The 24,080-nt window shown below is 42.1% G+C and overlaps 1 protein-coding gene across 5 annotated transcripts in view; it reads right to left on the reverse strand.

Annotated features, from left to right (window-relative positions):
• CTDSPL (CTD small phosphatase like) overlaps positions 1–23,685 on the reverse strand; it is a 79,720-nt gene extending 56,035 nt beyond the window's left edge. For 2 of the 5 annotated variants that reach the window (XM_068175585.1, XM_068175580.1), the window contains exon 1: positions 23,508–23,681. In XM_068175585.1, the coding sequence (XP_068031686.1) occupies positions 23,508–23,583 (76 nt within the window). In that variant the 5' untranslated portion in view covers positions 23,584–23,681. Of the gene's footprint in view, positions 1–21,672; positions 22,144–23,507 lie in introns of those variants that run through there. The other 3 variants (XM_068175565.1, XM_068175574.1, XM_068175594.1) reach the window with 3 other exon arrangements.
• Positions 23,686–24,080: the final 395 nt, after the last annotated feature.

Consider the following 24,080-nt stretch of genomic DNA (forward strand, 5'->3'; position numbering starts at 1 on the left):
GGGCAGATTTTTTGCAGGCTTCCTTCCTTCCTCTTGCACTGGAAAAACTTATCAAGTTAGTGAACTACTATATTTTCTACGCTTCATTTGAACTGGCACAGCCTGTGCCTGTCTCCACAATTAAAAAAAACTGTTAAACTGCTACATCATCTTAAATCCAATTTTCCTTTCAGGTTTGCATCTGAAGGAACTGAGTCACGTCTCCAGCTTCTCAGGGCTTGCTGAAGTTTGCCACCCTGCAGCTCACCGATTTTCATGTTTTTGCTCATTCTCCCTCTGAAGCTCTGGTAAATGTCACCATTTCAGCCACCCTTTCTGAGCCACCTCCCGCTTCTGTCCTGTGGTGCCTCCTTACCTGTGATGCCTTTAGGGATCTCTCTCAGCTGCCCTTCCTGCATCAAAGCCTGCTGGAATATGAGAAGGATGTGCTGGACATCATGCCCTGCTGTACTCCTTCCCCAAGTGTCCATTGCAAAAAAAAAAAAATCACTTTCCCAGCACCCTTGTGGTTGGGATCTCTGCAGCACTCACCTGTTGGAATGCAAGCCCCTCAGGGCACAGACCCAGAGGGAAATCCAGGCACAGGGATTGAACTGAAACCCCTGGAGAAACGGAGATACATGAAGCCACAAAGTGCAACAGAAATATAGACTTAGAATACAGATTTTTAGCTTTTAGTAGAAACTTATACTAAGTGCCTTGAGTGTCTAAAAAGCTGCAGCAGAGAGCAGAGGCCTTTTTGCCCTTAGGCACAGCTCCACCATAGCAGTGGTATTTCCTGAAGCTTGCCCTGCCCCAAACAAAAAGGAAACTCTCACCCACCACAGGGCACCCACCAAGGGCAGGTACTTGAGTGAAGGTTTGTAAGGTTTTCCAAGGAAATCTCTCCACTGCCATGTGGCTGTAGTGACACCAGCAGTGTTCATTTTGCAGCCTGTTCTGCTGGGACACTAAAGTTTTCATGAAACTTGCCCACTGCTGCAGCTTTCTGGTGCTACCATTTATTTGTCAGTTTTGTTATTTCTAACATTTCATCTCAATCCTCCTGTCTTGATAGCCCCATAAATGAAACTCAAATATTAATTACTGTGTCACAGAGACCCTTCACAGGGCTGCTGGGTGCCCCAGCACTCAACAAGGACATAATCCTGAAGGTGAGCAAGGACAGAATTAGGGTACATTGCTGTGATGTCCCACAGCACAGGGCAGCAGCCTTCAAACTGATGTGTCCTGGATCCTCATCACTGCTCCTCTCCTCACCAAGCACATCTTGGTGTCCTTCAGCACGTGCATGAGTCTGAACGCAGACCATGGACAGTCTTTTCTGGCATCTCCAAAGTCCTCATGTGGCTTAAACAACAGCCACAGCATAAGAAGGGCAATGACCTGCTGGAATGAGTCCAGAAGAGGCACAAAGATGCTCCAAGGGATGGAACTAGGCTGGGAGAGCTGGGAGTGCTCACCTGGAGAAGAGAAGGCTCCAGGGAGAGCTCAGATCCCCTTCCAGTGCCTGAAGGGGCTCCAAGAGAGCTGGAGAGGGACTTGGGACAAGGAATGGAGGGACAGGACACAGGGAACACCTTCCCACTGGTAGAGGGCACAGTTAGATGGGATATTAGGAAGAAATTCTTACCTGGGAGGGTGGGGATGCCCTGGCACAGGTTCCCAGAAAAGCTGTGGCTGCCCCTTTTGGAGCCCTGGAAGTGTCCAAGGCTTGGAGCAGCCTGGGACAGTGGAAGGTGGCCCTGCCATGGCAGTAGAGCTGGAACTGGATGGGCTTCAAGGTCCTTTCCAACCCAAGCATTCTGTGAGGCTGTGACTGAAGAGGTGTCCCTGTCACAGGTGAAGGACTGTCCACACCGAAATCCCTTCCAGTGACAGACCCTGCATCTTCCTAATCCCTTCCTTTCACAACCACAGCTTGTACCAAGCACATCTGCCACAGCACACGGCTCACAGTGATCCCTTCTCACCAGTGCACAGCTCAGATATTTAAAACATAAGGGCTGTAACAAATCTTCATGTCCAGATGAAATATGAAAGTTGTATTTTGAGAGGGGCATATTAGTTCTTAAGAGATGAATCTTACTTTCCTACCAAGACAATTTTAGGTTATATTTTTCAGAGTTTAAGAATTGCCAGAGAGGCAGAGTAGCACACAAAAGTGATCTGGAATTCAGCTCAGGTCCCCACAAAAGCACCTCTTGACAGGGTACATTTCCCCTCTGATCCAACACGGACCAGCTCTGCCCAGCTGCTTTTAAGGAAGCTGTCACTGGGACCAAGGCTCCCTTTCACCACACCAAATCCAACTATTTTTGTTCGGTGGGTGTTCTTTTTAATGCTATTTTTGCTTGTTCAAGCATTTAAAAAAATTAATTCTTAACTTAAATGCCTGTGAGAGAGGATTAAAAACAACAACCAACAAACCTTTGTGCAATTTCATAGTGTTTTTAAATGAACTTTTGAGGACATTGTGATGCATTGGTAAAACACACAGGTCTGTACAACACCTATGCATTTCCTTACAGGTAGGAATACTTTAATCAGTATTAAGCACCCTTAGAAGAAAAGATAAAAATTATTTTGTACCTGTCCCAGACTGATTTTTTTTTAAACACACTATTTCTGAGCATCACTTTGTATGTTCAACTGTTTATAACATTAAAAAATTAAGACCTGGAGAGTTCAAGGAGTGCAAGAAAAAAGAAGAAACAGAATGTTCCAGGCCAATGATGACAACTCAGAGGGACATCAATGGATTCCCATCATGTCTCAAGCAATAACCACTGTCACCACACAGCAGAGCTGACAGAGGAGGCCCCCAAACTTAAGAGAGGCTCTTGTAACAACAAATGTTTCTACCACCAAACCCAATCTCCACTATCACTTGACACAGGAATGCTCAAATCTGTTCTGCATATACATTCATACCAAGAAGATGAAGAGAATCACATCTGTAGTGATGAATGAAATGACTGGAGGCACATTTGTCGTGTTCTGTGTCGCTGGTGACACGTTCATCTATCAGGTTTTCAACAGAAGCAACCACCTTTCTTTCCATCATGAGATGCCCTTTTATAGACCCCAACTAAAGCAACCACAACAATTAACAGCCTGTTTGGCACATTTGTCTCTACAAGCGGGTCATGAAGTCAAAAAGAGTAGGGAGAAAAGGATGAATCCTAAGGAAAACTAGTGGCACTTGTAAAGGTGATGGCAAGAGGTCAGACTTGAGAAACTTTCAGCCTGATCCCTTTCTTAAGCAACAGGGCTGTGTGCGTGTAGCCCCTTTTAAGAAGATGTAAGTGCACATTAATAACCCAGTTTTTTTGTAGACAGAGGTGTAAAAATAAATATTGATCTCACTCCAAACACACCATTTGCTTTAGGGAAAGAGAAGCCACCAACTACCAGTGGCAGACAAGGATGGACAACCACCAGGACTGCACCACAAGGCTCCATGCAGAGAAAAGAACCCCATGTGTTTCAGGAACTTCTGAAGCAGCTTTTCTGAAACACTTCAGAGCACAGGCTTGCCAAAAGCTTCTACTCATTGAACTTTAAGTGGAGCACTGCTAGTAGATAGCCCGATGTCCTACATTTTTTGGTACTAGACAATAAAGGAGGTGAAGAGAACATACCACTCATGCAAAGCCAGAAGAGGAACAATCACCATCTGTTCCACGTGGAATCATGTTTTAAAGGCAAAGTCCTATGAAGCATAAAGAATAAAAGAAAGGTTGTGTGGTTTGCCTTCTGCCTAACACAACTGCTGTTTAAACTTAGGTTGTAAAGGGAGCCAAACTCATGGAGGAACAGATGAGGCTGCAGCAGGTTGTGACATCACAGAATCGCTGAAGCACAGAATCGTTCAGTTTGGAAAAGACCTCCAAGATCAGCGAGTTCAACCAGTGACCCAGCACTGCCAAGCCCACCACTAAACCCTGTCCCCAAGGGCCACATCTACATCTTTTTTAAATCCCTCCAGGGGTGGTGACTCCACCACTGCCCTGAGCATCCTGTTCCAATGCCTGATAACCCCTTTGGTGAAGAAATTTTTCCTAATATCCAATTTCAACCTTCCCTGGTGCAGCTTGAGGTCATTTCTTTTGATTCTGTCACTTGATCCCTGGGAGAACAGCTTGATCCCTACCTTCCTACACCCTCCTTTCAGGTAGTCATAGAGGAGAAGAAGGTCCTCCCCTGAACCTCCTTTTCTCCAGGCTGAGCCCCTTGCAGCTGCTCCAGACCCATTCCCAGCTCCATTCCTTTTTCTGGACACACTCCAGCCCCTCACAGTCTTTCTTGTATCAAGGGACCCAAAACTGAACACAGGATGTGAGGTGCAGCATCCCACTAAGAAGAGATTTTCTGTACATGCAAGTGTCTGTTCCATTTAGGTGAAGTGCTTAACTCCATGGATACAACACATGTGGATTAGCTGGGTTTTTTTTTTTTGCATCATGAGGCTCCCATTGGCAGCGGTTTTGCTGAAAATGAGAGCAGAGTGAGTGCACAGAATGATTTCCAGTAACATGTCAAAAATACACTGTCAAAGATTAACTCCTTTAAGTGGTAATCTCCCAAACTGCAGTAGAGTTCCTCTAAAGGGAACTCAATCCATCCACACCAGAGACACAGAGCACAATCTTTTATTAAATATACTGAACAGTGCTGATAAATCAGACAATACTGCTCCCCAAATGATGCAAAACCTGGCTGCATGGGTTCATTTGGTACTAGAAGTCCATGTTTTGAAACATTTGGCAAAATGGACAAATCCACCTCCACAAACATGAGTTTTACTGTAGATGCTTCAGTTTGGGCCTTGCTATCCAGTAACACAGAGCCCCTAATCCACTTTCAGAGATTTTTTTGCTTGTTTGTTGGGGTTTTTTTTCCCCATTTCTCTTGACTAAACTGCAAGAGTATGCCCTGCCTTCCCTTGCCATTTCACTGCACGAGAATAAAGACTGTGTCTTATTATGCAGCTTAATGATATGTTAATCTTAAAGCAAAACACTGAAGGGAAACACTAATACTCTCCCCAAACAAACAAACAATCAATCAGAAAATGTGCTGTTGAGTGTAACAGAGCTGTTTGCCCAAATAATGTGAGAAACCCAAGCAGTAATTAACACAAATTGTTTTGAGAGAATTAACAGCATACAAGCAACCTGCCATCGTGATGATGCGGTTTGGACTTGGCTTCTTATGGACTAGCTGGTGTTACAGCAATAAAACAAAGGACACTGCAAAATGTAAAGCTGAAGCTAAAAAAAGGAGATGTCAGAATTTTATTGAGAGATACAAAGGGAATTTTATATATATTTTTTCTTTGAAGACAGGATTCACAGGGATTTGTAAAATGAGGTACAGATTTTCCACAAGGATATGTAGCCTCTGAATTTTCTGAATCATTTGCACTGAAAAATAATGTTCATGGTATTCTGATAAAATGCTAATAATAATAATAATTATTATTATTATTATAATTCCTCTTGTGGCTGTGAGAACAGCAGGCTGTATGAAGCATGATGTTATTTTATCTCTGCAGGTCCTGTGGTAAAATAAGACCACAGGGTCTTATAGGTGAAAATTAGCACCTTTGAGCAGCAGGAAAATTATCCTACCCACAAAAGCTTAAAAAAAAAAAAAAGAAAATAAGAAAAATAAAAATAAAAAATACAAAGAGCCCTCAGAACTAATGCCACAAAAAAATCCACTACTTAGTCACAACAGTTAATTTTCTGTAACCTCAGAAGGAAGATGTGACTGGCAGCTTCAGCAAATAAGAACAGACAGAAGGGAAGAAAGGTTGAAAATGCTCCCCCAAACCCAAAGCACCAAGGTCTTCTATGCTGCCATTCCCTCAGAACCCAATTTTCTCTACATGAAGCATCCACAGATACCACCTTAGAGCATAACTTCAAATTCTATTTTATAGTGTTATACATTTAGAGGAAAAAAAAAAACCCACCACCATTAAAAATGGAAAAAGTTGTCAGATATAAATTTATTTAGAAGCCACCCATCATTTAAGCTTCTTCACTGAGCTGTTTATGGATCATCATCTCATTTCTGGAGGAGGCCATAATCACCTCGTGCCATTAAAGTCCTCACTCCAATTTTCTGTGGGGCAGGAACACTTTTGCCCAAAGCCTCCTCACATTTCACTCGACACTACGTAAGAGCCATTCTCATACTTACTGAAACGATAAAGACCCAGATGCTGCGTGCTTTACAGAAAACGTACCAAAGTGCCACGCAAAATTGCTGCGGGATATTAAGAACTGCTGAATTTTAAAGCAGAGAATGTGGAATTTCAGAGGTAAAGAATCTCATCTAAATTTTGAATCCAAACTTCACCTGAGTTCAAGGAGGAGGATGAATATACACTATTCGTTTTTCTGGATACGTCACTGGACAAAGAAAAAAGTTGATGGCTGAACAGTTTGTATTTTTCTGAAACACTCATTAATTTGGGTAGAGCATCTCAAGAACCAGCATCTTAAATCTTTATCAAAAGAGGCCTAGAAAAGAGGAATATCCCTTTCAAATGAAGTAACTTAACAATTCTGAGGGGGTTTTGACGCATAGTGTGACTTAGCTGAAAGTGGGATTTTTATTTACTCTAGAAATCCCGAAAAGCTGTGCATGCACAATAGGGCAGCTACTTCCAACAGATAATTGTACTACACCAAAAAAAATGGCTTAGATGAGAGCAAAACAAAAATGTAATTATTTTTTAAGGAGGAATCTATAGCCACAGTATCTTCAGGAAATAAACACAGCCAAGGCAAGTGTGAGGGCAGAATGAAGCACTGGCTTTAAACTGAAAATTACCACAAACAATGTGGAAGAGAAGGATCTTTGCAGATGAATTATATTTAAGTAGACACAGAACTGCCTGAATAAGAGGGAAACACTGGACAAAGAAGCATTTTGTTAGTCCTTCGCACATCTAGGTTAACATTTAAAGCAGATATACAGATTCTGAGGAGGTTATGCAGAACGTGGACTGAGATTGGTGGAGCTACAGACACAGGAGCAGTACAAGAGGCAACAGATCATAGTTGCAGCAGGACAAATTTCCCCTAAATATTAATAATTACTGTAGTCAAACACTCAAATAGGGTTCCAGACAGGCTGTGAAATCTCCATCCTTGGAGATGCTCCAAATTTGACAGGAGAATGCTCAGAGCATCCTCAGCCCTGCTTTGAACAAGGACCTCCAGAAGTCCCTTCCAACCTGAATTCCTGGACAGTGCCATGAGCCTGGAACCTCCTCTCACAGTAACTAACCCAAAGGCAGGCTACAGGTATTTACCTGCAGCTGTTCCATGTGCATACAGGAGCATAAACTAACCCTCAGCTACTCAAAAGAATTATACACGAGTATTTACAATGGCTGAAATAACATTAATGGGTTAAAAACCCCACTGCTTAAAAAAAAATCCCTCTCTAACATTAGTCTGCCAGTCTTGTGTGAACAATAAGCCTTTTCTTTTAAATTCTTTTCTGCAGCAGAAAATTAAAGCTTAGTATTTTTATCTTGAAAACCTATACTGCCAAGGAAGAAAACCTTAAAAGGGCTTGTGTGACACCTGAAAGGTGACTTTTTCTTTAAACTGACATTTACATCACACTGAATTCCTTAAAAGCTTTCCTCCATCTTTCCTCCATCTTTCTCTTAGTTACCTTGCTCTCCTTTTTCTCAGTTTTACTATAGCAATACTGGCTTATCTTCTTTTTCTAGATCCCAGCTTTTCAGGCATCTTCATTCCCTTAAATTACTTCCTGGGACATTAACAGTAAAGGTAGAGCAAGCAATCTCACTGTCTGCCAGTGGAAATAAAATACCACCTTGCTGATCACTGATCACAGAAAAAGGGTGAACAGTGTTAGGGTTTCACTATCTGCTAAATGCCCCGTAAATATTTCCTGAATTTCAAACTTTGATCATGAATCTCACCCTGCCAAGCTCCAGCAGTGAGCCAGATTTCATCCTTAGTGCCACACACCAGCCCCACTAAAATCACACCACGGAGCTCACAGCTGAGTCTGCAGAATGATTTCATCTGGTCCTAAGGGAGAACATCAGGGCAGGAGTTTAACGTTGGCTATAAATTCAACCCCCTCCCAACCCAAAACACAAATAACCTGGGTTAATGCCTCCCCCTGAACCAGAGCTAAGCTTACACAAAGTGCTGTACAGGGGCCAAGGCACAAATACCTGCAGGATGAGACAAGACTCCAAAATATCACAGCTCTAAGTTCACAAGAGGAGAAGGGTGGATATCAGGGAGACAGAAGCCATGGGAACAGCTCTGCCAAGGTTTCCCCACTGCTGCATCTTTGTCTCCATTGACAAGAGCACCTTGAAGATCAAAATAACTGAAAATCCAATGAAATTCATTAAAAACAATATAAAGTCTTAGTTCTAAACAGCTATGAAAATTTCATTTTACTGTAAGTGCAGCAAATTTATGCTTCCAAATACATTAAAAGAGAAATACAGCACATAATAGGACAGTATAGAATTCTTCTAGTGGGATGTAGGCTTTGGTCTTTTTTTTTCCATTAGCAGCTCCCTGGACTATCAAAATTTATGGAAGATAAATCCAGTCAGAATCCAGCGTTCATGTGATCTCCTCCCTCACTTCACAACAGCATCCCGTTTCCCTCCACAGCCAGTGTTGAGTCATTATCTCAGCTGAATCCCCCTCCCTTTTCAGACCTGAGTATTGATTTCCCTTAGATGCATGGGAAAAAGAGCAGGAAATGCTCTTCTTTCAAAAAAGCAGGAAATGAAAAATTTCTAACAAAGACTTTTCCTGAATAATCATGCAAAGCACCTCGATCTTGCAAAAATAATTAAATTCAGAAAAAGGCAATTAAGATTTCACAGCAATGTTGAAGGATAAACATTAAAAAAATGGTGCTACTCACTCAGGAAGGCAGCTGACAAAATCCATCAGAGAAGGGATTAGGAGAGCTGATTATTTTATCTAATTCACTTGCAGCTTTTTGCAACGGGCGATTTGCTACCATCCTATAGAAACAGTGAAAACCATCCAAAAGGCCCCTGGAATAATGCAGCCTTTCCATAAGCCTCTATATTGTTCTCCTCGCTGTGTAACAGACACAAGAAAATTCTCTATAGTGGCAAAACAACGAGCCCCTGCTGATGCTGGGTTCAGGTTTGCTTCTATGGAGCAGAGCAACAGGACTTCGCTGTGACATGAAACTTCCACAAATCACAATTTAAATACTCTGCCTCGAGCTCATCTGTGAGCAAACCACACCATTCCTGCTTGCAATGGGGAGAGCTTTTAAATCTCTTCCATTTTTACTGAATTACTGTAAATTCGCCCAGGTGTTGCGGGTTTGGCAGCGCTGATGGGCTTCCAGCACGCTGAAGCCTCGCGTTACCTAACGCTGCTCCCAACACGGCGTTTCAAAATCTGAAAGTTCATTTTAACAACCACCCCCAAGGCTGCTAAACTTAGAGGAGCAGAACACCACCACCAGCCACTGCATTTCTTCTGCCAAGTTTCCCCCTCTTCTTTCTCCTCCTGTGCAGAGGAGCTAGATGGTGGCACTCTGCAGGTCCATATCCCTAGTTACACTGCGATGGAGCCAAACCCCAGTGCTGACACACAGGGTGACAGAGCTGGTGGCAAAGCTGTCAAATTAGGATTTTGAACTCCATTTAACTTATCTCTGCACAGAAGTCAGTGAAAAATCTGTACAGGCTTCTTCACTGTTAATGGGGTCCCCAAGATTCATGTCGTCCCAAAGCAGACAACTGGGATCAGCTGCATCCTACAGCACCTGCGTTTCCTCCACCAACTTTTAAGACAAACCCACATTATTTATATACACACAGGACAAAGCCACACTTAAAATTTTTATTACCAAGTGTTATTTTATCAAAAAACCCCACCAAAACCAGAAATTATTCAAACACGTGGAACAAAATGAAAGATGCCCTCACCTCAAACTTTATCAACCAAAAAAAAAGGAAAATTCTCCTGTTCCTGAGCACCTGGTAAGGAACAGGCACAGCAATATTTCCTTTTTTCAGATATGGAAATGGCTCCAGCAACCTGGAACCATTGACTCCTGGAACCTGGAACTTTTTGACTGAAAAAGTCCTACATTATTTAGGACCCCTCCGAGCAAGCCAAATGACTGAACTGAAAACACCAATGATGGCAGAAAGCCTTGTCTGGAAGACAATTATTGCCAAATTAGGATGATCGGTGATGAGCAGGACACTGCCTCTTTCAGTCACACATCTGCAGCTGTGGGACAACAGAACATCTGGCTCAGCTTGCCCTGAAAAAGTCTGAAATGGATGGTGAAAAAAAACCACAGTGGTGTTTGTGAATAAACACAGAAAAAAACCCAAACCAAACCAACAAAAAACTCTCCCCAGCGGAGAGGGGAGTTAGTGATGGGCAGGGAGTGCCCTGGGACATCTCCTGGCACCTCGTGGCTCCACACAGGGCAGGAATAATGAGATGTGGTCACTCCAGCAATCAAGAAAAGTGGCATATTTGGCCACTTGGACCAAAAGGCAGCTCAGGGTCTAGAGGCACATTGCTATTATTTCCTGTGAGTGTTCCAAGGGCTGCATTTATCCTCTGGGAAGTGCTATAAATAAGTGGGATGTTTTCCAGAGGGAAGGGTGTTAGTGGTCACTTTTACCCAAACATTGCCAAAGAACTATCTTGAGGTCCAGCATCCAAGCCCTCCCTTCAGCTGACAGGTTTTGTTTCTAGAAGAATTAAAAAGTAACTTCTCTAGCAAATACTAGATGGTCTTTCACTAGAACACAAATCGAGAATTGAATATGTTCATATTCATTTCTCTTGTTCATTTCTTGTTATTTTTTGCTATTATTTACCATGCAACACAACTGATTACAGAGAAATTAATCCATGCAGACTTTGCAAAGAAAACAACAATTTACAGGTGTTTTAGTTGCTTAGTAAACTTGGAATTTGGTGAGTTTTTTAAACGTGTTTTTGGATACTGGGCCCAAACAGTTACTTTATCACCTGAGGAAAATGTTCTCTATCTATTTTCTAACAGCACAATACCATCAAACCTCAATCAGTGTTTGATTGCTTTGAATGAATAAATAGAAAGCAAAACCACAAGAGTTTTCAAAGACATCTGCCCACTGGACTTGGTAGTGATTTCCACCACTGCAACATTTTATCAGCTATTTGAAAATACAGGATGCAGCTTCCCAGACAGTCCCAGTTGCTGTACACATATGGTCCTAATTAAAGCAAGAAAAGGAGTTTATTCCTGTACAACACTTCCTAGCAGCAGCAGCTGCCAATCACCTGATCACTCCGAACGTGTTTTCCACTCAGGATTCCTATGCCTTTGAAACTTATTATTATACAAACGAGAAACCTTTAATGATCTTATTAGCAGAAGAGAAGATAAAGCCATTTATTACTTGAAGGCTTTCATACAAGGATCACCTACAGTGGGACTCCAGAAATCATCTTCAGAACAAAAATTGCAGTACTTTTTTTTTTTTTTTTTTAAGAAAAAAAAAGCCAGCATATATTGGGCGGACAATTACTGGAAAACAGTTTAAAAACAGCACCATAAATTTTGTTTTCCCATCTGACTCCACCTGGTATTTTAAGTGGCCCGTAGAAACATTTTACTTCAGCCTTTCACCATCAGCAATAGAAAAAAAAAATTTTTTTTTTTTTTTTGTTAATTATTATGTGTGTTGTTTGCTAAAAAATAATGAACTTTTACTATGAATTTCTAAAATTATTTCAAGTGAATTCCAACACCCCCTATCCACAGCACAAGGGTAAACAAAGCCTAAACTAAACAGATATTAACCTTAACAGGAATTCAGGATTATCTCAGCACATTCTGCAATGAGTCAGCCCAGACTTGTTTTACTCTCATCTGTCTTTCAGTACCCATTGAAAGCATTTCCAAAATAAAACCAGAGTTACTTCTATGTTTTAGTACAAACATTACTCAGACAAATGCACACTCTTGTACACCAGCATCCCCCCTTCTCAAGGGGCTGGAGAGTGATTTGTTCAGGCTGAGTGCCAGGTCACCGTGCTAAAAATTGTACTGCTGTGTCCTCCTGGTCACCATCATAAGGGCACCTTCCACACTTCCAGGAGCAGTTTCATGCTCACAGCTTATATCCCTGCTAATATCACTGGGAATTTTTTCTGTGCTTTATTCTCGTTTGCTTGACTTTATTCTTGGGTGGGGTTTGTGCTGGTTTTTTGCTTTCTTGGATTTAGGAGCACAGGTAATTATTTTTTATATTGCAAAGCCATAACCAGTATTTTTAGATATACAACTTAAGAAGATTGCAGGTGTTATTTGAGGAGAGTTTGGTGAAACAAATAATTTTGGGTGACGAGGGAAAGAACCAGAACCATCTGGGGGCATCAGAAATTCACCGCTGTGGAAACTGTATTGGAACAGAACCACAACTGCACGTGGTCAACAAAAACCTTTCTACTTCAGGGCTTAATCCAGCATATTACACAAAATGAAATGGCAAAGTTTCATTCTATTTAGGACTTTTCCTGAAAGGACACTTAGAAAAATGATAAAGCAAAACCTCCATCTGATGTCTTCTTTTTAGTTACTAAATGCTACTCTCCATCCCATGAATGGCACCTGGCTGAAGGATCCAGGGATACCTGGTCCTTAGGAATCTGCTGAGGTTGTTCCCTGCATCTGGGCCAGGTTTGCTCTGAAAGCTCATTTTTCTCCTTTTAATATTATTACAGTTTTGTATCATGAGATAGTAACAGTATTTAGCTCTTATGTGTAGGACAAACAACCGATTGATTTAAAGGTGCTGAAAAGAATCCATCACTGCCACAAGTGACATTTTTAAAAACATTCTGCTCACAGAGCTCCCCTGCCTGCCAGAACGATGCTAAACAGGTAATTTATAATGATGTGCAGCAGCACCAGTAAATACAGGCATGGGACCTGAACAGATTCCTATTTCAAAACTGTCAAGTTTGATTTCTAGTTTTGTTCAAATTTTTGTCTTTTCTTCATCATGACATGTTTACCAAAGGGAAAGTGGAGGCAACTGCAGGGTAATATGTTGAGCATCAACAAATATGAAAGATTTAATAGGGAAAAAAACCCCAAACTGTCATAAGAGTAACACTGAATGCTCTTGGTAGCAATACTAGTTAGCATGTAATTAGTGTGTACAATTAGTTATTAGCAACCTTCCCAGCAGAGACAGCAAGAATTTGCGGGAGTGTTTCAGATTTCTTAGAGGGCAGGGGAAAAAAAAGGCATTTGAATTTCAGGGCCAAGTTTGCATTAAGCTGTCAGTTTTATCATGGTAATCTGGAGCCAGAAACATTCATGCATTCAATCCACTCTAAAATTCAGAAGGACACTTCCTGGTTTTTCTTAGCTTTCACTTTCAATCTCCATTAAACTTCACCGTACATCCTTCTTGGACATATTTAATCTCAACACAAGAGTGAATCTTCCAGAAAGACAGGAGATCCTGCAATGTGAGGGAAAAGGAAGCCCATAACTATGCACTCATGATAAACCCGATTAAACAAATCCAGTTAAAATCTCATTCCTTTGTGGATAAGCACAGACCTCTACACAGATGCAAATTGTTTTCCAGTTATGCTGTAAACCCCCTCCTTCTGGGACTTTCCAATTTATGTCAATGTGTAATTAGCAAATGAATTGCTCTGCAGATTGCATTCAGTATTCTTTTCCTTTTCTTTTCTTAATTCCCCAACTAACATAACCTTCCCCCCTTTCTCCACTTCCAAAACTCTCAAAATCATTTTCAACTTGTGGATTCCCAACAAAATCAGCTTCACATCATAAAAAGTAATGAGATCTGGCAGCTGGCCAACAAATGACTTGGCAAAGGTAATCGTCTCCCAACACCCATAACCCAGCACAGGAACACTGTGGGTGAGTTCAGGATAAATACAAGCACAAACACTTGATGTGTTCAGCTGGGCACTTTGTCATGAAGTTTTACCCTTCCTGCCTCTACTGCCCCATCCCTGGAAATGTTCAAGGCCAGGCTGCATAGGGCTTGGAGCAACCTGGTCTAGTGGGAGGTGTCCCTGCCCATGGCAGGTGTTGGAACTGGATGATGTTTAATGTCCTTTACAATCCAAACCATTCTATGACTGATGACACACAATTCATATGCTGAAACACAATCAGTACCTTTATAATACTGGTTTCCAGTACCTTTAAAAGGTTGCATCAGTTATAACAAATGCAAATTGCTGCCAGTCAATCCTGTTTAGGAACTCCCAGATAAACAGCTTTGGAGGCCATTTCTTCACAGGTTATGCAGGTCACCTGTATGAGGCATGAGCAAGTATTTCCTTTAACCCAAATGGGACATTCTGCCTTTCACTCTGAAGCCATGCTGTGCCCTGGGAAGAGGCCTGGAGTACTTACTCTGTTATTCTGGGTTTTTTTCATGCATCTCCTCCCTTGAAATACAGCACAACATCCACTGGAGGTGATAAAAGACTTTTATCTTCCTGAATTTCAACACACAGAACATCTCTTCTTACAGGACAGCTCCAACACCACCCTGGCCAACTTCCCAGGAGACAATCTGTCCCCGCAGTATTGTCCAGGGTTTCTCCTCACTGCACCACCTCAGCCCCAAACATCCACTACAACTTCTCACAGAATCACAAAGCTTGGAAAAGATCTCTGAGACAGAGTCCAACCATTAACCCAGCACTGACACACCAGAATTATCCCTGGACACAGCCACCAAACACCTCAGCCCCTGGAGCTTCAACAGCATCAGAGCACACAGGCAGCTGCCGCAGTCCAGATCTTCTGATGAGAAGATAAAAAGGCAAGAAAGCAAAACAAGGCAAAGGAGAGAATTTTAAAAAACCCCAAAAGGTCAAAGATTAATTCCAAAAATCCCTGTGAAATACATACTTGAAGTGTTTTCTCTGAAATCCTTCACTTTACACTGCATTCATCAAATTGTTAACGCATATCTTTAACCAATTTTACTTGAAAGAAGTCCCATCAGCCCATTTGTAAAAATTTTTAAGGGTTTTATGAAGGCGTAATGAGACACTTTATATTTGTACCCTTCTCTCCAGGTGGTAAATGTTAGACCTTTCTTTGTGCTTGGCTGAAGCAAGTATATAAATGATTAAATATCTTCTAGGAACATGTTGACCTCTCCTCTGCAGAATGCCTCTATCTGACTATCACTAGGAAAAACTGGCAAACCTCACACTGCAAACCAACTTCAAAATCTACACCCACCATTCTGCGCTTTACCGAGGTGGACCTGCTGCAGAAACAACAGGAGGCCACAAAAAAGCTCTGAGAGCTGGAGAACCTCCGGGGTGGAGACAAACAGAGGGTTGGGGGTGTTCACCTGGAGAAGGACTTGGGACTGGAATGCCAGGATAAGGGGGAATGGCTTCAAACTGCCAGAGGGCAGGGTTAGATGGAATATTAGGAAGAAATTCTTCCCTGGGAGGGTGCCCAGAGAAGCTCTGGCTGCCCCTGGATCCCTGGAAGTGTCCAAGGCCAGGCTGGATGGGGCTTGGAGCAACCTGGAATAATGGAAGACGTCCTTGCTCATGGCAGGGGGTGGAACTGGATGGGCTTTAAGGTTCCTTCCAACCCAAAGCATTCTGTGACCCTGTGAAAGCTTTCCTGTAATCAGATCCCTGGTAACCACATGTACGTGCACTCATGGGTAACGAATGCAAGTATGTAAATATTCAGGCATGAAAATACAAGACAGCTTTTGTGGACAGAAATAAAGCAGCACTGTCTGCCAATTGTTAAATACATGCTCAGGATGACTTTGTCTAAAATTTGTATCTTTTAAAAAAAAACTCTTTACTAACATTACTTCAAAAAACAGACCTGAATTCTTCTACACATGCCCACTGTAACGGCACCTTTGTGGCACAATTTCTTTATGGTGATTATGAGGATGGAAACTGATTTATCTACCCCAAAGTGTTCCCAAAGGCAGGAATTCATCCTCAAGAGCTGGAAGCACATCCCTCCCTCTGGTTCCCGGAGGCCAGGGGAGGAGTCCCACACACCAAGGGAACAGCCAAGCTTTGCAAATCATCAAATAAACAAGAAAGTTTCAAATTTTACTGCTGATTACAGCAGGCCAGGAAACAGCAAGGTTCTTTTTACTGCCAATTCCGCTGGGAATCCTGGAGGACAAGTCAGGAAGCAGAGAGCTGCAGGGGTGGGGGAGAGCATGGCAGCGAATAAAAATCAATACTTCGCTTGCTACCAGGAAAATAAGGTTTGCAACAGTGGCAGCAAACAACTGGTCAGCTACCCAGCAGAGAGGACTTGACTTTAAACAATATCACCAATATGCAAACTGTAACTGCAGGCTGAGGTTCATGAAATACTTGCCTCCTACGAACCCTGCTGATATTTTAGAAACATTTTAAAAGTTACATATGCATTAGATTTTGACAGATCCGGAATCCATTATTTGGGGCTGCTCCTCTCTACAAAATAGGTCCTGCAGAGTCTTATTTTCCCATCTGCCAGGCTTTAAATATATTAATAAACATTCAGAAGAGACTAACAGTTTCTTGAAAACATAAATAAAGAAAAAAAAAATCTCATTTCAACCCCCGACACCCTTAGAATCCAAGTCTATCATATATTTATTCAGCTTTAACTCACCATAAATTTTCTAGAGAATAGAATTCTCATTTCTAGTGCAGCCAATCACTTCTAATAATTGGGTTCTTCTTTTTACAAATCATACTTTATTATCTTGTACAAAGAAAACAATAAGTGGCACTTTGCAAGTGATCATTTTGATAACAGGCTGAATAAAGCCTACAAGCTTTAGAACAGGACTTTCTCTGCTCATCTGGTTAAAGTTGGTATTTTTACTGCTTGTATCTGTGCTACACAGTAGCAGCTGGCACTGAAAGGACTGAACTGTACAAGACTCTTAGATTTTTTTTTTCTTGTCTTACAGCAAACATTCCAGAAATACAAAAAAAAAGGCCAAAATTATGCCACAGCAAAGCACATGAACATATTTTCACTCAGATCTATTTAGAAGTTACTTATGCTTTCCATATTCATCCCATCCATGTCCGTTTTATGCCTCAACCTCTCCAAGTAAAAATAAAGCAAGCTCCCCCCTAACTCCAGCAAAAGCAGAACTTACAGAAGATGAACATTTCCAATGTGAAACTCTTGGAAGTGTCTGTGATGACATTAAAGCACAAAAGGCTTCTTTCCTCTGTGCCTGCCTGCAGCTCTGGGAGTTCAGCAAATAATTTAAACCCAGTGAGATGTTTGAGCTGAGCACTGGAAATAGAGCTTACATCAGGAACATCCACTAGAACCAACTCATGGAGACCGAGGAGATGCTGCTGAACGTTTCTGGGGGATTTTTCCAGCCAGGTTTCCACTGCTGAGAGGCATGGGATGGTTTACAGTCCTCACCAGCAATCCAGATGTGATCTTTATAAACATCTAAACAGGCTTGGCCCATTGGAGTTGTATCAGCCCTTCTCTTGTTTCAGCTTGGAAGATTCCATCCCTTTCTGGAAATAATTCTGAGCCAGGATAAGGGGACACACAAAACCACCCAAATGGGTGGGCAGAGACCCTCAGACTTCATCAGGGAGCACCCACTGCCCAGGAGTGCTCAGGGCAGGCTGGCAGCCCATCCCCAACACCAAAACTATTCCCTGTCCCACCACCAGCCTCTGCCTGGGCTCCACAGCCTCCAAAGGCAGAATTTCATACTCTGCTCCATCCCCCAAACAGGCTGGAGCACTCTGGAACCTCTCTGCTCCTTCCTGGTCCTACATACATCCACATTCCTCTGCCCTCCCAGCAAGATATATCCCCCAGGCAGGGAGGAGAAAGAGGGATGAGCCACATTTTCCCTTACTGATTCACACAGTGGGCAAAACCTAAGCAAGAATGTAGATAATTAGACCTGTCTTTGCTTTTCCTTTTTTTTTTTTTTTTTTTTGGTTTTAAAGAAAATGTTAGGTCTTGTTGACAGAAAAACTTCAAATTGTCTAATTCTCTGTTGGCTGGGCAGGAGTAATGAACAAATTCAAACCCTAAGTTATCATTTCCATATCCAGGATTGCCTGAAACTGGATTTTTAATTGAAAATGTAATACTGAGCCCCAACCATGGTGGTCATCGGCGACAACTCAAAATTCAACAGGTATCAAAAGTGCACTTGTTTAGAGAGGGAACTTGTTTATGTATATTTGACATATACATAAAATTGTGGGACAGCTCTAACTTGCAGCCATTTTCACATCGGAATGGTAACTTTTACAGGACAGTCAAGCTCATAAATTAAACATTCCATGATGAGCAAACAAGCTTCCCACAGTAAAACCTATCTATGAGGGCAACAGGAACGTCCTTCACAACAATGACCAAGTCCGGGAGTTTCATTTCTCTTGGCCTTTTGCCTTCTCAGCATTTCAGAGAAAGAAACACAAATGCACCCGTTATCCAGAGGCTTATTTGGAATGTTCAGCTTAAACTCTGAAAGCTGAAGCGTGGCATCGATCACACCGCGTTTTACTGATTATGTCAGAAAATGCTATTTGCATTTCTGAATACTGAATTAACAAAATGTAGGTCAGCTTTGTTGGGTTTCTCTTTTTATTTAAAGGCATGCTAAACTTCTGAACACTTCAGTTAAATCACCACATTGAAACCAGTATGAATTTTAGGTGACAACAGGCACTGTGAAGAAATGACCACACTGCAGGCTATAAACTGACTGAATATTTGATATTCAGGCAAATTATCATTCCCATCTGCCAGTGCACTTCTGCCTCTTAACTGCGACCCTAAATCAAATCTTGGGTTACTACAGGTTACTACAGTCTCCCTGGAACATAAAACCTACTGTATGGCTACTCTGGTTTCATATAACAACTATGTCATTAGTTAATGATTTAAAATTTTACCCTCTGTGAGCAATTCACATTCCAGTGAACTTCTGGAGTGGTTTCCACATATTTATTTTTTTCCTCCCCTTTAAATGCTACTTTGGTGTTAAAATTCTGAAGTCAATATTATAAAAATCTGTTGAGACAATGTCTCAGGATCATTAACATATGTTCAAGTGTTTGAGTACTCTGAATCCTGGTGATGTAATGGCAAAAAAGTACATCCAAAATATTTTCAGCTATATTCAAAATGGTTTTTTATTGAAGAGACAATTAAAGACACTTATTTTGGCTTTTAACTTGAGATATTCAGAACTCCTTATTTAAAATTATAATGAGTATTGCTCTCATTGCTGTTTTTTTCCAACTCTATTTGAAAGAAAAGAAGGCAAAAAAGTTTGTGAAAACATCCCCAGAGACTCACTCACACTGTGATTTAAAAAAAACTCTAATGGTTCAGGTTCCATTGTGAACCTTTTTCATATAATTTATTGCAGAAGACAATTCACATCTGTAGGGACACTGAAACATTCTGTTACTCTAAATAACTGAAAATAGACAGGCAAATTTTAGAGAAGTCAGGAAACATGTAGCTGAAGACAGAAAACAAAACACCACAGCCTGAAGGAGGGACCTGAAGGACTGGACTATTTTTTTACTACTATTGAACCTGGCATTTGGAAACAGCCAAGAATTTGCATCATTTATGAGGATCAAATTAATGCGGGCAGGTAAAAAAAGGGAAATTCATTTCTTTGGACTGAATGCCTGCTGCCCATCCATGACCACGCTCTCAACGTGACACTCGGAGCAGCTCTGTCAGCACTGCTCAGCTTTCTATACATTGAACCAGGCAGATTTTACATTACATTACTATAAGCAATATGAATTAATAAAAATTTAAAAATAAATTGATTTTAAAATAAGTTGATTTTATCTGTACTGATTTATAGAGATCCAGACTTTCAGTTTCTCTTCATACTTTTTATTTATATTTTTCTTAGTTGCTCACATTTACCCCTGATAAAACAAACCTCTTTTCACATACTTAGGTCTCCATTTCAGCTTCAAGTTTGTTAATGTTCCCAATTTCCAGAAGTGACAGGTGACCACAACATAAAATATTTCTTCAAAGAACTACTATTTTTGTTACTTAAAAAACTAACAGAGAATTGAATTCCCCATTAATTTAGTGTTCAAAGTATTGCCAGGCACCTACACATCATCTCCAGTTGGCAGAACCTAAGCTCCTATTTCCCAGAACTAATTTAACAACACAAATAGGGACCAAAATCCTCCAGCAGCACCAACACCACAGGCATTTGAGAACATTACAATAATAACAATAATAAAATATGATTGTAGCAAACCTTCCATGCTCCGCTTTCATCTTGACAGACAACTAAATCCAGTGCACCACCATGTGGCAACAAATTAGGGAATGGTTCACATACCAAGACTGTTTTTTCTACCTTCAAAATTTTTTGCTATTTCTTAAAAAATATATGTTAACAAATCTTTCTTAGTGTTTAAAAGATCTCCTTTAACAAGTTGCCACAGCTTCACTCATCTCTAAGGTTATTTTTTAATACACCTGGACTAGCAAAAAAATGCTAGAGCATTTTTATTTGTAAAACACAGTATTTACCTAGAAACATAACTGCCCCAGGACCAGAGAACAAGCTCTGTTTCTTGCCAGCCTCGCTCCCTCGCATAGGAGAAATCTGGCAAAAGCCTACACTGCACATCGAATTCCTTTTAAAACATAAATACATTTAAAAAATAAATCAAGATAAATGCTGGTCTCACATCTGATTAAAAGCTTAGAAACAATCTTGGGAAAAAAATCAAAACCTTGAAGGTATACACATGCATTATTTAGCAGCTGCTCAGTTACTCTGGAACTGTCTCTCTCCAGCTGAACAAGAAGAAAATAATTTTTATTTTTTTTTCCACGAGAAACACCAACACAAGGTCTCAACAACCCAAAGAAAACCCTGATTCCCAAAGCCACCACATGCCACTTAGTACCCTGGAATTTACTTCTGCAGCCAAATGCTAAATTCAGAGGGGGAAAAAAAACAGCTTTCCATTAAACTGAACAGCCTTGCCTCACGCAGCACAGCTGTATTTCACCTTATCACAAAATTCCAGAATTCAGCCTCAGCTGATTCTGGATTTCATGAAACAGAGACTTAATTCATCATGCCTTAACATATCTGTGAGCCATTTTGTACCGATACACTGAACTAGCAGCAAAGCCTCAGCACAGCCTCTTCTAGGAGCTTTATCTGGACTCCCCAGCTCCGCGCCGGGCTCTCTCTCTCAGCTCACCGGACCAGGCTCTGCTAAAACCCCTCCGAAACCTGACAGAAATGTGGGTGACGATGTGCAGCCACACCAGGGAGGCAGGCAGAGACGCGGGTTCCCACAAGCTCCATACCTCCAGCACTGGGAAAACCTGTCGTGGAAGAGGTTGGAGCAAGCAGCGCTCTCCTTCCAGAGCCCAGGACGGACAGACCCGCGGTTCTCCTGCTGCAAAAGTTGCTCTGGAGTGATGTGAAAGTCTTACCACAGAGCTCATCGTCAATCCAGCCACGTTAAAAAAAAAAAAAAACCAACACACCCCAAAAGCCGAAAAAAAATGGTAATTCACCTCCTGCTTGAAGATGACGCTGGAGTTTCCTCATCTCCAGCTCCAGGTCCCCTCCTTCCCCTCTCCCCCAGCCCAGCCCTGCTAACACGAAGCCTGAAAAGCTCTTTCTCCGCTACGAAGACCATCACGATTTTCTGCCAAAGACAAACCAATAGCAAGAACACAATGCACATTATGCAAGTTACTGCAGAGTTATGCAAGTCCGATGCATATTTTCACTCGCTCTGCCGAGGACTCTGAAGCCACTTGTTTGATGTGGATGCCTTCTCTTATTCCGAGCTGTCAAATCTTCCTCTGCTTGTCTCAACTGGCTTTTTCACACTAAAATTTCAAGCAGTTGCTACGGGTATTAACGAAGCCCTTCCATTACATACAATAATCTAGGCCATTAAAGCCACAACATCTGAGCACAGTATCACTCATGTCTACCCCAAACCAGGTCTAAGGAGCCGTGGCAGGCAGAGCACAGCACCGTATTTACTGTAGATACCCCACGCTCCACGTTGCCAAAACAGAGGAAAGCATCAAAAATCTCTTGAGCCAAACCAGGCCTCGTGGTGGAAGTACCACCTCACAAGCAAAAGGAATTAGAGTTACATAAACACTTCTATGATGAAAAGAAATAATTTTTTGTTCAAACACCCCCCAAACCTGATGGTTTGGGTTTTTTTTTTTTTGATCTACCTCCATACTTCTGCAGTCAGCACTAGCGAAGAAGACACAGATTTCACCTACGGCCTTACAGTCAAAAGTAACTGGGAGCAACTTCTCCAACAATATAGGAGCCCTCACTATTTCCAAGATGAGCCACACAAAAAATGCAAGCTTTTTGGGCACTAAATCCATCAATTTCAGGGGAGACCTATCAATCTACCATTATAGATGACTGCTCAGAGATCTGACCATACCTACCAAGGAACGTAGAGACATAACTCCTTAATTTCTGCCCTTTCTCCCCTATTTACCAGCACTGCCTGCAACAAAGCATAGAAGTGACATCCAAGTAACTTCCCAAAGCCCTGACCAAGCCCCCCGAACCTGAACCCTCCTGCTCACCCACCAGACACAAGCACACAGCCACTTACAGCCCCAAGACTGCTCCAAGCTTCTGAAAGCAAACAAGGTTAAGGGCACTCCTCGACATCCAGAGTTTTGAGGGAAGCAGCTCCTTTGGCCAGGCTGGATTCATCTCATTTGGGAGTAAAACCCAATCCAAGTGTGATGCCTTACGCAAGCAACAACTATTTATCTAAGGAGTTAAATAGAGCCTGCTTTTACAAGTAGCCTCTGTCTCTTTCTGAGAAGCACAAGTAACCTCCAACAAACCTGAAAGCTGCACAGATTCTGAAATGGGAGGGCAGGGAGGAATATATGAAAGAAATCTGGTTTGAAAAAGAAAAAAAAAAAAAAAGGAGAGCGGAAAAGAATTTAAAGTCCTTACAGCGGATATTTCAAAACCTTCCAACACACCCAGCACAGGTATCCCTTCCCTGAAGCAGGGCACTAACTGCACAGGGACCACCTTATGAAGTTACCTCCCCAGACCTCAGGGAACAGAAGCATTTGTTTTAAAATGACTGATGAAATTCAGTATTTAAGCACTTTTAACAAGTTCTCAGCTGCATCCAACAAGCAGTTTCAGAGACCCTTCACGCAAATACCTTCATGCCACGAAGAAAAAAAAACAACAACCAGCCCAAACCCAACAAGCAGTCCTCTATTCCCAGCAGCCTAGAGAGGATTATACGGCCACTGAAGAATGCGACTTGTTACTACGTGCATTTTAAAACAGAAGGGGGAAAAAAAATCATGGAAAAAGACAGAAAGCAGCTCACCTTTATCCTGAGTGCAGGACAGGATCTCCTCCTCTTTGGGGTTAGTCACCTGGGTGATAATGGACGGGTTGTCCATGGAAACAGAGTGAGATTCCACCTGGCTATTTCCCTCTCAGAGGCAGGCTTGTGTGCGGGGCGGGGGGGGCGTTGGTGGGGGGGGGGGGGGGGGGCAGCGGGTTGATTTGTTTGTTTAAAAAAAAAAAATAAAAATCAAGGCGCAGGTTTGTATTTGAAAAAAAAAAAACTATTGAAAAAAAAAAAAAACAAAACAACCAAAACCTCAACAAGCAACTCCTCGAGGAGCGAAACCGAGGGGAAGGGGGTGGGAAGGACGCCAAACGCGATGCCACCGCGGCCTCCTGCCGGCGCCAATTCTGCACGGCGAAGGGAGGGGGGGGGGGAAAGGAGCGCAAAGCCCCCCCCTTACAAAAAAGAGAATTAATCCAATTCACCCTTCCGGGAAGCCCGCCGAGCACTTCCCCCCGAGCCCCCGCCGCCTCCCGAGGCGGGGGAAGAGCCCCCGTCCCTCCGCTCCGCGCCTCCCCCCGCGGCCTCACGCCGCCCCCCGCATCC

The sequence above is a fragment of the Anomalospiza imberbis genome, chromosome 1 (assembly GCF_031753505.1).
Source record: "Anomalospiza imberbis isolate Cuckoo-Finch-1a 21T00152 chromosome 1, ASM3175350v1, whole genome shotgun sequence".
Lineage (NCBI taxonomy): Eukaryota > Metazoa > Chordata > Aves > Passeriformes > Viduidae > Anomalospiza > Anomalospiza imberbis.